This window comes from Anolis sagrei, chromosome 5 (assembly GCF_037176765.1).
Source record: "Anolis sagrei isolate rAnoSag1 chromosome 5, rAnoSag1.mat, whole genome shotgun sequence".
Lineage (NCBI taxonomy): Eukaryota > Metazoa > Chordata > Lepidosauria > Squamata > Dactyloidae > Anolis > Anolis sagrei.
In genome coordinates, this window is record NC_090025.1 from 14482683 (window position 1) to 14498999 (window position 16317).

Genomic DNA, 16317 nt, shown 5'->3' on the forward strand with positions numbered 1-16317 from the left:
TTGTCAATATCTCTCTTGAATTGTGGTGCCCAGAATTGGACACAATATTCCAGGTGTGGTCTAACCAAAGCAGAATAGAGCATGGGGAGCATGTCTTCCCTGGATCTACACACTATGCTCCTATTGATGCAGGCCAAAATCCCATTGGCTTTTTTTTTTTACTGTTTTTTACTCACAAGCATAAAGGAATTACATATATTAGAAACCAACACCTTCTCATTACTTTATTTTCTAGATCACCAGACAGCAACGCGTGGCAGGGGACAGCTAGTTAATAATATTTCTCTACTGCAGTCGAATAACCTTCTCTAGTAGTTATATTTATATTTATTCTGCTTAATTATGACTCAGGGGTGGCAATGTGTTAATTGGGACTAACATCTTCATTTGGACAGGAGCAGGATTCAAAACGAGAGAGATGGGCCAAAACTAACAAAATGAAGTTCAACAGTGACAAATGCAAGATACTCCACTTTGGCAGGAAAAACAAAATGCAAAGATACAGAATGGGGGACAATGCCTGGCTCGAGAGCAGTACGTGTGAAAAAGATCTTGGAGTCCTCGTGGACAACAAGTTAAACATGAGCCAACAATGTGATGTGGTGGCAAAAAAAGCCAATGGGATTTTGGCCTGCATCAATAGGAGCATAGTGTCTAGGTCCAGGGAAGTCATGCTACCCCTCTATTCTGCTCTGGTTAGACCACACCTGGAATATTGTGTCCAATTCTGGGCACCACAATTCAAGAGAGATATTGACAAGCTGGAATGTGTCCAGAGGAGGGTGACTAAAATGATCAAGGGTCTGGAGAACAAGCCCTATGAGGAGCGGCTTAAGGAGCTGGGCATGTTTAGCCTGAAGAAGAGAAGGCTGAGAGGAGATATGATAGCCATGTATAAATATGTGAGAGGAAGCCACAGGGAGGAGGGAGCAAGCTTGTTTTCTGCTTCCCTGGAGACTAGGACGCGGAACAATGGCTTCAAACTACAAGAGAGGAGATTCCATTTGAACATGAGGAAGAACTTCCTGACTGTGAGAGCCGTTCAGCAGTGGAACTCTCTGCCCCGGCGTGTGGTGGAGGCTCCTTCTTTGGAAGCTTTTAAACAGAGGCTGGATGGCCATCTGTCAGGGGTGATTTGAATGCAATATTCCTGCTTCTTAGCAGGGGGTTGGACTGGATGGCCCATGAGGTCTCTTCCAACTCTTTGATTCTATGAAATCTATGAAATTATGATTCAGAGGTGGCAGTGTGTGAATTGGGACTAACATCTTCATTTAGTGGCTATATTTGAAAGGGCCTGAGTGTCTCCATTTTGTTTTTAGTTCAGAATTGACAGTTGGGACAGCTGTTGATGCCCCGCCCCTTTCAAAAAAAATCAGTGAGTGTGGTAACGCTCTTTTCTGATTGGCCAGAGCCGGGGGATTGCCGTCACCCTCCCTCTGTAAACACAGAACAGCTCTGTCCAATCAGCGTTCGCGCCTCGCTAACCAATCCCCGCGCAGACATTTTGGGCGGACTTTTCAAAACCAGCTCTTTTTTTTCCCTCCTCTTCCCTAAGCCCTTTAAAGGAGTGATTCGACCACAATGTCCTTCCGTCTCTTTCAATTTCCTTGTATTAGAGAGAGAAATCCAAACGGCGGATGGATACATGTTTATTTTATATGAGAACGTTTATCCATCGGCTCTTAGTCGATTTGAAGTATGCCGTGGTAACAAACCCGGAGAGAAAGGGCGGATTATTTGAGCCGTCTCACTCTGAGGGGAAACCTTCCGCTCAAAAATAAAGCAGGAGGGAGGAGGAGGAGGGGGAAAGAAACAAAACAAAGGCCGTTGGTCATGTGATGGAAGGGGCGTGGCTTGCCAAAAGAAGGCAAAGGTGGTTGGTCAGCTCGCCAAAGGAGGCGGGGCTTAGCGATGCTTAGCTCTCCCCTCCCCACCCAGGCGCCATTTTGATGTTGCTCCAGGGCGAGTGAGGAGGTGGTGCTGTGGCCCCGGCTGAGGGGAAGCGGGCAGAGGCGGAGGAGGAAGGGGAGGAGGCGGCCATGGCGTTGCTGCTTGGACGCTGAAGCGGCGGGGAAGGCCGGGGTTGGGAGAGAGAGAGAGAGAGAGGGGACTTATGAATGCGGGAGCTCTCGCCGCCGTTGTTGTCATCCTTCTCGGGCCTGGCTGCCCTCCTTGGCTCCTCTCGCCCAGACCCCGGCCTGTCTCCCTCCCTTCCTCCGCCTCTCCTCCGCCCGGGAACAGCAAGGCAGAGCCTCGCTCCTGAGGAGAGGTCAGTCCCAGTCGGGCTGGGGAAGGATTGGGGGGCGGGTTAAGTCTATTATTGTTATTGATTACAGATGGGTACACTGTTGTTATTATTGGGAACAGAATGGGAGGGGAGGGTAAACTGCTACTATTGGGTTGTAGGTTTTTTTCGGGCTATATGGCCATGTTCTAGAGGCATTCTCTCCTGACGTTTCGCCTGCATCTGTGGCAAGCATCCTCAGAGGTAGTGAGGTCTGTTGGAACTAGGAAAATGGGTTTATATATCTGTGGAGTGATCAGGGTGAGACAAAGGACACTTAGCTCCAGCAGACAAGAGTCCTTTCTCTCACCCTGGTCATTCCACAGATATATCAACCCACTTTCCTAGTTCCAACATACCTCACTACCTCTGAGGATGCTTGCCATAGATGCAGGCGAAACGTCAGGAGAGAATGCCTCTAGAACATGGCCATATAGCCCGGAAAAACCTACAACCCAATAGTAGCAGTTTACCCTCTTGTCTGTTAGAGTTAGGTGTGAATGTTTCAACTGACCACCTTGATTAGCATTAGCTGCCGATCCAGTTCCGAGCACAATTCAAAGAAGGGGAAATGAAGGGTTGTGTGAACTGTCATTATTGTTATTGGGAGAAAATAAGGGAAGGGGGGTGGGTGGACTATTGTAATTGTCAGGGATAGAAGAAGGGGAGGGAAGAGGAAAGGGAGGAGCAGGTACGTTACTGTTATTGTCTTTATTATTGTAATTTTTATTTTATTATGGGGAGAGAAAGGAGACGTGAGTACACTATTATTTTGGGGGGATGAATAATAATAATGATAACAACAAGTGCATTTATATGGGCAGGTAAGCTGTTTTATTGTTATTGAGAGAAGAAGGAAGGGGTAAGCTATTATTATATTACTATTATCATTGAGAAAAGAAGCGGGAGAGAATGAAAAGTGGATGGGTATGCTATTTGTTGTATAATTATTATTTATTGAGGTGAGAGGAGAAAACAAGGGACAGAAAGGGAGGGGTGAATAACTGCTGCTGCTGCAGCAACTGCTTCTTCTGCCTTTTCCCCAAATTGGAACTCAGAGCGGCTTACAATAATTACAAAAAAACCCCACTTTGGATTCATTGATATTGTAGAATGAGTGCAGTTTGATACCACTTTGTCTGCCATTGTTCAGTGTTGTGAAATCGTGGGAGTTGCAGTTTTATGTGGTCTTGAGCCTTCTCTGACAAAGATGACTGGTGCCTCGCTAAATTAGAACTCCCAGAATCCCATATCATTAAAGAGTGCAGTAATTGTACATTGTAGATACACCCCTTTTTAACAACCCATAAAAGTTTAAGGAGTGTTGAAAGATCAGAAAATTCAAACTAGTTTTAAACATGCATCATTAGAAAAAACACATACACTACCAAAACAACTGGCAATATCTCTGCTGCATTGTGTAAGATGGGTATTATATTATTATACAGCTTGAATATCTCTCATCCAAAATTCTTAGGAACAGAATTGTTTTGGATTTCTGGTCCCCCCCCCCCCCCCCCAGTGTTTTAGAATATCTTAATTTGGATGTACATATATGATCCTGGTAATGGAACCTAAGTCTAAATGTGTCTTTTTATTTTGGAAGGGAAGTGACAGCAATTGCGGAAATCACAATGATGTCACAGGCATCTCTCCCCCCAGTGCCTCTGTCTCTTTACGGCCAAATAACAAAGGCTTGTTCTTGGAAATTTGGAAACAAAAACAAGCCAAGATTTCTCACTGTGTTATTGCATACAGACTTAACCAAAATGTGTAACCCTTGTCCACTATTCATTCTGGAATAGTTCTTTTGCATGTTGTAAATTACTGTATATACCTTTAACAGGATAGCAGGAAAGAAACTTTTAGTGAGGTTAGCAATTATCTGCTTTCAACAATTCAGGCAATAAATCATTGTGCAGGGACAACCATTTGAACACTTTATGTCGAAAAATCCACATAGCCACTATTAGCAGTTAATATGTATTCATTTATTGGACACTGTATAGGTAGAAAGGAAGGGCTAAGAGGCTTTTCATTGTAAAGATGCCAAGCAACCTGCAGCATTTGTGGGGAGTGGACCCCTCTGAAGATGTTTTATAGAGATAAGTTTTATTTGGAAGAACATATTCCAAATATGGACTATGGGAGAGCATATAGGATTGCTTTAAGAGTTAGAGAGCCAGTTATATTCATTGTTATTATAATATTTATGTATGCCTTGCCTTTCCCCCAGCCTGGGATTTGAAAATGCCTGACAGCAGTTAAAAATTCCCAACATGCAAAAATGTAAAAGCTATTTATAAAAACTATATTAACAACAGTTAAGCACACAAACAAAAACATGGTGTCACGGAGCCTTTGAAGTGGGCTGTGAGGTTGAAGTGAATCAGTGTATATGGAGGTGGGTGTAGGCTTGTGGACAAAACCCTTTTGTAGCATTGTGTATGCATATGTAGAGTGTAATCGGGAATTGTTCAAACTGATCTAGTTTAGGAGTGAATAAGATTCTGGTGTTCAGAGAGGTTGGAGAAGAAGAATCCATGTAAGGATGTGGAAGTGACTCAAAGAAGAACTGTGGATGAACTGAGGAGAATATAATGTCTGAGAAGGTGGTGGAATCTCCTCCTCTGGGTTTTTTTTTTTTTAACGAGGCCGGATAGTCATCTGTTGGGAAGGCTTCAAATGTGTGTTTCTATATGGCAAGGCTTATGTTTCCTTCCATGTTTCTGTGATTTGACAATTGGGGTGGGATGCTCACTGTGTGGAGAGAAGTAGGTATTCTTCAAGGTAGTGTAGGGCAGACGTTTACATTGAGTTTAGGAGGTGATTGGGGCAAAGTTCCTCAAGAGTGAAATACAGGGTTAGTCAAAATGCATAGGCCAATAAGCCATTCAATTGAATGGCTTATTGGCCTATGCATTTTGACTAACCCTGTATTAGGCAGATCTCAGCCATCAGAGAGGTGTTTTTGAGGCTCTTTTAGTGTACTTTATGTCATTGTTGTCTATAGAATTATGTTCTTATGATTAAATAGCCTCTGGTTTTGTGTGGTATCATTTTTGTTTTTTTACAATTTTTGTACTGAGGACTGAAAGAGATGAGGTACATCTCAGAACAAAGGCTTGATCCTCATTTGTCTTGATGTACACCTCTGCACTTCAAGTGTTTTGTAATTCAAGGCTGAACTAACCACATCCCATTGTTAGATGTGAATAATAGAGATGGGAATTGAGACAAGTTTGTACCTACCACACTAATTGTGTGTGTTAAAGTGGGAGGAGGAGGAGGAAGAGATACAGATGTGATCAATAAGGAAGCTTAGGCGGGCTATTGTGAAGATCCTGTTTGTTGAGTTCATAATTAAGCCAGGTAGGTGGACTCTGAAATTTGGCAGAATGGACTATATGTGAAGGCCTTCCTTTTCAAAATATCTTATTATTTGAACAGCTTGAATTGCACCACCGACTTTATTTTTGTGCCTCTTAGTTCCAAGTAAACATACACAATACCTTTACTCTGCCAATGAATCTGCATATGTTGTCCTACTGCCCCCTTCTGTCATTTGGAAGTCATTGCTATTGGTGCGTACGTGACATTACTCATTTATGTTCCCCACTTCTCCCTCCCACTGCAACAGCCTTTCTGTCAATCAGGTCCTGAAAAGGGAGGGGAATAAATCTCTCCCCCACCCTTGCAGTTGAAGAGAGAAATTCTCTTTGTTGAGCCCTTTGCTTTCTTTCCCATGGGATGATTTTGTACTATCTTGACAGTGGTTCACATTAGTAATTCAGCCAAATCTTTAACTGTAAAGCAGCTTATTGCTCCAGGCTAGAAATTTTTCCATTTTGTGATTGGCGTTTAAGTGGATGTTGTTATAACACACACCCTTTTAGCTTTTAAAATGGCAGTGAATATGATTCTTTTTCCTTCTGAGAATGTCTATTCTTTTCTTCCCCATCCCCTTTCAGATGAAGGATATTGGAGTTGAAGCCCAGATGAGTAGCTGGCTCTTCAAGCAGCTGAAAATCCACTTGGAACAGGAATGGAAATACCAACCACGGGAAAAGGGTCTGAGCTTGATTGAGTGTACTGCTGAGGTGAGGAGATGCTTGTTCCTAGAAATTGAAATAAATCAGTGATGTAATTGAACATCTACCATAGTAACATACTCATGGAGGGAATAGTCAAAACTGATATATTTTCTTATGTACTTAGTAGCAGTAGTTTTGCAAGTAGTGTATTGGACATTCAAACTTTTAGATGCAGCAGGCCTGTTCTTATACAGGAAATTCAGCCTAATCATGCTTTATTTGATTTAGAATAAGTTTCTTCTTCCTGTTGTTTTCCAGATATTTTAGAATACAGTTGGCATAAGCATTGATCAACCTGTGCAGTTATTATGTTCATTGTAATCCAAAATACCTTAGCCAGCATTAGATTAGGAAAAGCTGTCCTAGATTGAGTGCCTTAATATCTCTGTCTGAAGTTGTTTGTTCCATGCACTTTCAGTGCTCTATCCAAATTTGGAAACTGGCCTCATGTATTTGGATCATTGAATGCCATTTCAAACTGATATTAAAGAAAGTGATTTCACTGTGCAGATTATTACATAGGAAATCCTGGGGCCAGTTTGAGATCCGGATGATGATTACACAAACCACAGCACACTGATGCACGTTGAGGGTTTTCTTTTGTGTGTTTTTTTGAGAGATTGTTGTCTGGTCACTGCAGTTTTAAGTTGGCTTCAAAGTGTATTAATTGGTCTGTGTAGATGGAGCCCACGTTAAATTGTGGTCTACAAATGGCAGTACAAAACCAGGACTACTTCTGAACTAGAAAAATGTCTTCTCCTTAAACTGTTTCCAAAGAAAATGTTTTGCTTTCAATTTTGTTGCTGTAACCAAACATATTATTACTATTAACATTATTAATATAATTATTATTTATACCCACTTTTTCTCTCCTGCAGGAGGCTCAACATAAAATATCAGCATACAATTTAAAATATACAAATATTAAAACAGCATTAAACATAGCTAATCTTCAAATATGTAATAGAACCCAATTCTATAATTAACCATAAGGGTACTGTTTTTTCTAATACAGAATGAAAACACCATATGCCCCAGACTGCGAAATGCAAAGGTGGAAGATCTCTGGAGTCTGACAAACTTCTTTGGATTTGCTACTGAAACATTTGTCCTGGCTGTCAACATTCTAGATAGATTTTTGGCACTTATGAAGGTACCAAGAAGTAGAATTGTGCAATATTCTGTTAAATCTGTATTGGGATTTACTGTTTTTGATACTGATTTGGGGGTTTAGAATTGTAACTAGGCTTGATGTAACCTGTAGTTGCAGTTGAGACTAGCTTTCTGATAGAGGGCTTTAGTTTTCAAGACAACACACTGTATTTGTGGTAACTGAAGTGTGTTCTAATCTTTATCTTACACATTGCATTTTGGTAACTTGCCACCCCATTTCATGATGGTTTTCTCCTTAGGTGAAACCTAAGCATTTGTCCTGCATTGGCGTCTGTTGTTTTCAATTGGCTGCTCAAGTGGTTGAAGAGCAATGCAACATTCCCTCCCTCCACGATGTCATCCGAATTAGCCAGTGCAAATGCACAGCATCTGATCTGAAGCGGATGGAGAAAATAATCTCAGAAAAACTGCACTTTGACTTCAAAGCTACTACTGCCTTAACCTTTTTGCACTTGTACCATACTATAGTACTCTGTCATACCTCAGAAAGGTAAGTCTTGAATAAGTCCAATTCTCTTTTTTCCCATCAGTAGCTGAAACCTCTTAGCCTTTTTACTGCTCCCAGTCTCATCTTCACTTACATCTTACTGCTTCATGCAGTGCCTCTAGATCAGTGTTTCTCAACCTTCCTAATGCTGCAATCCCTTAATACTGTTCCTCATGTTGTAGTGACCCCCAATCATAAAATTATTTTGTTGCTACTGTTATGAATCATAATATAAATGTATGATATTCAGGGTGTATTTTCATTCACTGAAGGAAATTTGGCACAAATACCCAATATGCCCAAATTTGAATACTGGTGGGATTGTGGGGGGGGGGGGGGGGGGGTTGATTTTGTCATTTAGGAGTTGTAGTTGCTGGGATTTATGGTTCACCTAGAATCAGAGAGCATGCTGAACTCCACCATTGATGTAATTGAACCAAACTTTCACACAGCACTCCCATGACCAACAGAAAATACTGGAAGGGTTTGGTGGGCATTGACCTTGAGTTTTGAAGTTGTAGTTCACCTCCAGCCAGAGAGCATTGTGGACTCACACAATGATGGATCTTGACCAAACTTGGCACGAATCCTCAATATGCCCAAGTATGAACACTGGTGGAGTTTGGGGAAAATAGATCTTGATATTTGGGAGATGTAGTTGATGGGATTTATAGTTCACCTACAATCAAAGAGCATTCTGAACCCCACCAACAATAGAATTGGGCCAGACTTCCTACACAGAACGGTAATGATCAACAGAAAATACTGTTTTTTCTGATAGTGTTTGGCTAACCCTCTGACAACCCCCTCATACCCCCCCCCCCCCCCCCAATATCTCCCCTGGGGTCTGACCCTCAGGTTGAGAAACACTACTGTAGATACTTTGCTTTCTGTATTTTTAATTGTTTATTCATTCATTTTTGTGTATAGGCTACTTTTCTCATGACATGTCTTCCAAAGCAATTTGGTTTAATTATACATGATATACACAGTTTCATATTAGAATAAGAAAATGTGTTTAAGATTTGGGAATCAGTTGACTAAACCCAATACGATCTGTGATACTCAAACTGCCAGAAGTTCCCTTCTCTGCTTCTTCACCCAGCATCGTCTTGCTTTACAAAAAGAAGCATAGAAGGCGCAGAACGGAATATGGTTTGCCAGTGGGTTCATTCTACCAGCAGAACAAGCTTGTTGAATACAGCCCAGTAGTCCATCTTAAGAGGAACAGAAAAGATGTGGCGCTTACAGAATGTTAGGGCCAAGTTGGACTATTCTGTAATTGAGTAACACCCTTACAGCATCATTAGTTAACTAAAATATGTAGCGTGCCTTGATAGGATAAAACGTTTTTTAAAAACTCGCACTTTTTTCATTACAGGAAAGAATTGTTGAATCTCGACAAACTGGAAGCACAACTTAAAGCTTGCAACTGCCGACTAGTCTTTTCAAAAGCAAAAGTAAGTATGTGGGGAGGATGGGCTGCTCAGGAGGCAAATGGTTGAAAGTTGGAATCCAGTGAAGCATTACTGAGCCTGATGTGTTTCTTTGTACTTTCAGCCATCGGTCTTGGCCCTGTGCCTTCTCTCTCTGGAAGTGCAGACTCTAAAGTCCATTGAGTTGTTTGAGATTGTTCTGTGTGTTCAGAAGTATTCAAAGGTAAGGGATTCAACTTATATAAACTTATTCCCAGCAATTCTAACAGTTTAATAAATGATTTTCTATAAAAGAGCCCTTCAAGAAAGACTTTCACATTTTTGGATGGAATTGAAAATGAAAGTACCTGAAGGGAAATGATAGGAAAACTTACCAATTTGTTTGGGCACTTCCTTTAAAAATGCGCAAAGTGGAAGAAATTCTATTTTGCCCATTTTGTATCAGCATTTTATGGAAAGATTTCTCTGCCTGAGACCTAGAAAGGCTTCTTAAAATAGACATTACTGGGTCTAATGGATAAAAGGCTGTCCTAGTACAATGCATCTGCCTCATGGTTTGTTTAAAACAGGAGCGAGCTTGGCATCAACTTTGTATATGCCCACTTTTATTTTATTAGACTCTTCCTGAGGTACGGCATCCAGTTGGGCTAAGTGACCCTGAGTATTCATTCTTACATAAAGTGCTTCTTGAGCAGTTGTATAATTAGAGCTAGATTCATAGTTTCATGTAGGGACAAGAGGAGGTATTGGACTGAATGGAAGGACAGCAATAAAATTAGTAACTACAACAGTTGATCCTCTTTTCAATCCATCACTTATACAAATAAATGAAAAATAGCATGAGTATGTACTGATAACATATTCTCATTCAAGTATTAAAGAGAACATCATTCAGATGTATTCAAGTACAAAGATATCACAAAAATCAGTATATCTGCTTTTGACAAATGTCGTTGAAATATGTGTGACAGTTGATATTCCTGCACTATTATCTATTAGGCATGGGCCCAGTATCTGCATCGTCCATTTAATTCGTGTTTCCGTTTCATTCTGTCCATTTGGATGGCACGACACGGCAAAAAAAAAAGCCAATGGGATTTTGGCCTGCATCAACAGGAGTCTAGTGTCTAGATCCAGGGAAGTCATGCTACCCCTCTATTTTGCCTTGGTTAGACCACACCTGGAATATTGTGTCCAATTCTGGGCGCCACAATTCAAGAGAGATATTGAGAAGCTGGAATGTGTCCAGAGGAGGGTGACTAAAAGGATAATGGGTCTGGAGAACAAGCCCTATGAAGAGCGGCTTAGAGAGCTGGGCATGTTTAGCCTGAAGAAGAGACACGATAGCCATGTACAAATATGTGAGAAGAAGTCATAGAGGGGAGGGAGCGAACTTGTTTTCTGCTGCTCTGGAGACTAGGATGTGGCACAATGGCTTCAAACTACAAAAAAGGAGATTCCATCTGAACGTGAGGAAGAACTTCCTGACTGTGAGAGCTGTTCAGCAGTGGAACTCTCTGCCTCGGAGTGTGGTAGAGGCTGGATGGCCATCTGTTGGGGGTTGCTTTGAATGCAATTTTCCCGCTTCTTGGGAGGGGGTTGGACTGGATGGCCCATGAGGTCTCTTCAAACTCTATGATTCTATGATACGAAAGGCAGGTGGCTCCAAAGCTGCTTTTCGGCATCATAGTTCTAGAGAGAAGAGGTATTGCGCTGAGGTCTCTTAATCAGAGATCCTTGACACGGGGCTGGTGGCTTGTCAGTTGCTGGGGTTGCTTCCACCGCTCAGCAACCATGCAGACCCAGAAAGGCCCTGGCAGGCCTGTCAACTTTGGGCCTACGCATGTGGGCCTGTCAGGGCCCACAGCTTAGAGTGAGGTAAGGAACGCTGCTTACTCCACACCCAGCTGCAGGCCTGCATGCATAGGCCCAAAGCGCACAGGCCTGCACGATTGCCAAGTAGTGGAGAGCAAGCCTCCAGCCTCACACCAAGGATCTCCAATGAAGAGACCTCCACATTGGAGATCCTTGGTTTCCCAATAGGTTTCCCAATTGAAGTGGGAAACAGCAGCCCTAAAACTATGGGGAAGGGGAGCATTTGTATAGGATCACCCACCCATTGCCACCAATGGGACAAAATGTTCAGTTTTTATTGATTGTAGAGCAAAAAAGCTCATTCAGAAAGGTGCTGATTTTGGAAGCGGTGCTCAAAAACAAAAATGGGGCATTACGAATTAAACAAACAGAAATGGATAGCAATCCTATATAAATGCAAGAGACTATTACCTATGTATGTTTACTTGATAATGAGTCTAATATGGTTGAGAAGTGTGTGCTGAAGTCACTGTAGATTAGTTTGCAGCCGTTTATGCCATTGTGCTCGTTCTTGAAATTCTAATGTATGTAAATGTGTGGTGTTTTTCAGATTAGTGACAGTGACTTACTGTATTGGAGAGAACTGGTCTCGAAATGCTTAGCAGATTACTCTTCTCCTGCCTGCTGCAAACCAGACCATAAAAAATTAGTATGGATTGTTTCTAGACGCACTGCCCAAAATCTTCAAAATAGCTACTATAGTGTTCCTGAGTTGCCCACAATTCCTGAGGCTGGATGCTTTGATGGAAGTGAGAGGTAGGTAGAACCACACAAAGCTTCCTCTAAGCCGCTGGCTTTTATTAACTAATAGCAACCCAAGCTACTGACTTTTTCTGTTATTGAGGTGGTAGTATTTAAGATGCTAAAATAACATTTACATATTAGACTTTAAAATTTGTGTTTCTCACTTACTGCATTCATGTGTGTCTGTTTTACACTTGGAGTCATTTGCTTGGAAAACTTCCCTCTGGGGAAGCATACATCTTGGCCAATCACAGATTGAGATTGTATCAGTAGATCAACTGATGCAATTAGATTCACATACTTTGTTTTAAATTTTCAAAAGCAACTGAGAGAGAGAGAGAGAGAGATTTACACTTGTAGTTAACTAGAGCCTTATTCAGGCAACATGCAAAGAGGGAACTGACAAATCTTGCTCCCTTCCATTGTTATCTTCCTACCATGGATAGCAATAAATCTGAATATTTATTTATTATTTTGTATCAAAAGCATTGCATAAATTAGTATAAAACTGACAAAAATAGAAGGAGCGCAGGCAGCTAAATATCTTTTGACCAAAAACAGGCAACAGCAATGGCATTGTCTGTAGCTTCCAGCTATTCTTCCTCTGTACATGAGGCAAGGCATAGTGGACAAGCATACAGATGTGGAGTTGTCTGTTCTGGTCCACAGTCAAACAAGGTGTGGGATTCTTTTATCTGAATATAAGAAGTTATTGTTTGTGTAGAGAGTATCCCCGTAAGCAACTGTCCCTCTGCCCCTTGCTTTCATGCAGGAGCTTCTCTAGTTAGTTATTCTTTTCTAATTTTCTGTGTAAGGGAAATGGGTTCAAGGAATGGAAGCAGGAGTGCGTTGATCCTGAGTTGATAAGTTCTGTGTGAACGAGGCTCTTGTTGACATTTCAAAGTCCCAATACTGGAAACAAACATTCAAACACCAACACACTTACTTGCATGGAACTATATAGTGATGAGAAAAATAGTTAACTTCAAAGCTGTATAAATGGAACAGGAGACCTTATTTATGGCAATTACTGGTGCAGTTCAACTTGGCATTTTCTTTAATGTGTTTGTGCAGCCATGGGCAAATTTCAGCCCTCCAGGTGTTTTGAACTTCAACTCCGGGATTGTGGCGCAGCTGGCTGAGTGTCAGCTGCATTAAGATCACTCTGACCGAAAAGGTCATGAGTTCGAAGCCAGCCTGGGTTGGAGTGGGCTTCCAACCAATTGTGTAGCCTGTTGTCGACCTTTGCAACCCGAAAGACAGTTGCATCTGTCAAGTAGGAAAATTAGGTACCACCTTGTGTGGGGAGGCTACATTAACTAATTTATGAAGCCATAAAAAAGACTCCAGCAAAAAGCATGCAGGGAATGAGGAAGTATTTCATCAGTGTCGCAGATGGATGATGAAAGCGACAGCTCCCCTGGCGGCTGGAAAAAGTTAAATAGCCTCTGTGTATGTCTGTATACGTTGTATGTCAAAATTGGCATTGAATGTTTGCCATATATCTGTTCATTGTAATCTGCCCTGAGTCCCCTGCGGAGTGAGAAGGGCGGAATATAAATACTGTAAATAAATAAATAAATAAACTCCCACAATTCCTAACAGCTGGTAGGCTGTCAAAAATTGTGGGTGTTGAAGTCCAAAACACCTGGAAGGCTGAAGTTTGCTCGTGTCTGTGTTAGGGCTTCCTTGAAGTAAACTCTTATAAATTAAACATCTTGATTTTAGTTTTTAATACATACTACTATGCTGGTGTGAGGATAGAAATAAGAAGGTTAATACTGTGATGCCAATATGGTGAAATAATCAAGATAGTTCATGATTAAGACTAGGACTCAAAGCAATGGTTCAGATTACAAGAAAGCAGATTCCGTTGAACTTTAGGAAGAACTTCCTGACTGTAAGAGCTGTCCAACATTGAAATTCTCCGCCTTGGAGGCTTTTAAACAGAGGCTGGATGACCATTTGTCAGGAGTGCTTTGTGCTTTTCCTGCATGGCAGAGTGAGGTTGGACTGAGTGGCCTCTTCCAACTCTTATCAGAAGATTTCTGATGGCAATGTAATGGTGGTTTTGCTTGATTTGTGAAAAATACTTGACATTTCAGAGTTACTTCCACCACTGATGTTTTTCTATCCCTTCACCTTTTGCAGTGAGGATTCTTGTGAAGATATGAGCTGCGGAGAAGAAAGCCTGAGCAGCTCTCCTCCAAGCGACCTGGAAGGCTCCTTCTTCTTTGACCTCAAACCGAAGTCAAAGTGGCCGGCTCTCTCCTTTGACTCCTAGGTCGGGCTCTTAGTGCATTACAGTACTTAGGCAATACGTATCTGAGCACCCTCTGTACCTTGGCACAAGGCCTCATTGAGTACTCAAAACATGTACTGCGCTTTCCTCCTTAGTGCGATAAATCAGATTGTAGCAAAGTAGCATTTAGGGGCCGTCTTCATCGGCAAGCATTAACGAGTGCATGCCGCCTGCCTTCAGGCGATACGATAGCTGGAGTGCTTGATATGCACTTGAATGCTCTGCTGAAATTAGAGACTAGGCTTAACGGTGAAGTATTTTGGGGACATGCTCGGTTGCAAAGAAGTATATGCTTTTTTTTTTTTCCTTTTCTTTTTTGACTAAAGTACTTTAACCAAAACTTTCATTGTGCACACTTTCCAAGAAAAAGCAGCCTCGTTGCTTTAAAACTGTTCACTTTCAGGAATTTCATTCAAATTTAATCAGGCATAAGCTGAGATTATTTAGGGAGGAATAAGCCGCTCATTTAAAATATGTTCTAGGCATCGTTGGTGTTCAAAGATCTCTAGGCCAGCTTTCATATCCTGAAATTAGGGATAAATTGTATTCAGAAAGTTTAGTGTTAATGTAAAAAAATAGGACATATTACTTAAATTAGAACTGTAAAGTTCCACCTTCCCTTTACCTACTAACTCCCTCAGTTCATTTCAATCTTTTTTAAATTGTCATAAGTAAATCCATAATCATAATATGTTTGCATGCTTAAGTGAAAGCTGTTAGCAGAAAGGTGGTAAAATGTGAAGTTGATAAAATGGTTGTTAATGACACTTAATTGCTTGCCATTTTTTTTCTTTTAATGCTCAGACTTATATAGTTGCGTTACTTAGTATCTTGACATATATGCAAAGTGATCAAAAGAAGAGATTTATAGTCCAATGATGTGAAAGCAAGGTCTTGGTAGAAATGAAGGGGCAACAAAACTTAGGATTCGTAGCATTGTGTAGCCATCTTGAAGTGGAGATGTGAATGGTGGTGATGTGTGGTGTGCTCTGATTTTTTTTATAAGCAAAAAAAATGTTTACAAAAATTTGTAAAAAATGTAAATTAAAACCTGTATAAAAAAATTTAAAAACAAAATAAGCTGAAAAATATTGTATTTTTACAGTGTGTATGTAACTTTCTTATATGTATGTTGCATGTAGATATTAATTTATTGTATCCTGTACATGATATACATACTGTACATTGAAGGCTTGCCTTTTTGGTACTACATGCCTGAGTGTCAAGACGTTTTCTGAAAGCTATTTTCTCTCAAAAGATGACTCGGATCTCTGCTTCTGTTCAATAAAACCAAATGCTTTTCCTATATTGGTCTGCTGTGATTTTGGCAAAGAGGGCAATGATGCATAGGGCTGAAATATGTCTCATCTTGGAAGCTAAGCATGATCAGTGCTGGTTGGTACTTGGATGGGAGATTATCAGTGCATTTAAGATGGGAGATTAAACCCCTGTGCCGACAGGACTGAAGACTGACAGGTCACAGGTTCAAATCCAGGGATGAGCTCCCTCTATCAGCTCCAGCTCCCCATGCGGGGACTGAGAGGTCAGGAGTTTGAAGCCAGTCTGGATCGGAGTAAGCTCCTGACCATTAATAGTCTAGCTTGCTGTTGACCTAGAAGGATGATAAAACATCTGGGCGTCCCCTGGGCAACATCCTTGCAGATGGCCAATACTCTCACACCAGAAGCGACTTTGCAGTTTCTCAAGTCGCTCCTGACATGACAAAAAAAAAGTGCCAGGTACCGTGGGCTACATTTCAAAGAAAGATACTGGCAAAATCATGCCAGGAAACCGTATGAAATTCATAGAAAACTTGTCTAGGAATGCACTGAAATTCATGGGGTCACTATAATCTGACACACACTTATTGTATCCTTTACATGTTATTGTGCATTTAAGGCTTGATTTTTTTTCACCAG

General features: G+C 41.2%; 1 protein-coding gene across 1 annotated transcript; it reads left to right on the forward strand.

Moving 5' to 3' along the window:
• Positions 1-1938: 1938 nt before the first annotated feature.
• On the forward strand, positions 1939-15704 carry CCNG2 (cyclin G2). The gene is made up of 8 exons (XM_060779358.2): positions 1939-2272; positions 6259-6387; positions 7397-7534; positions 7794-8044; positions 9423-9501; positions 9602-9700; positions 11903-12108; positions 14248-15704. The coding sequence occupies exons 2-8, from the start codon at positions 6259-6261 to the stop codon at positions 14378-14380; spliced, it is 1035 nt and encodes a 344-aa protein (XP_060635341.1). The 5' UTR covers positions 1939-2272; the 3' UTR covers positions 14381-15704.
• The last annotated feature ends 613 nt before the right edge of the window (positions 15705-16317 follow it).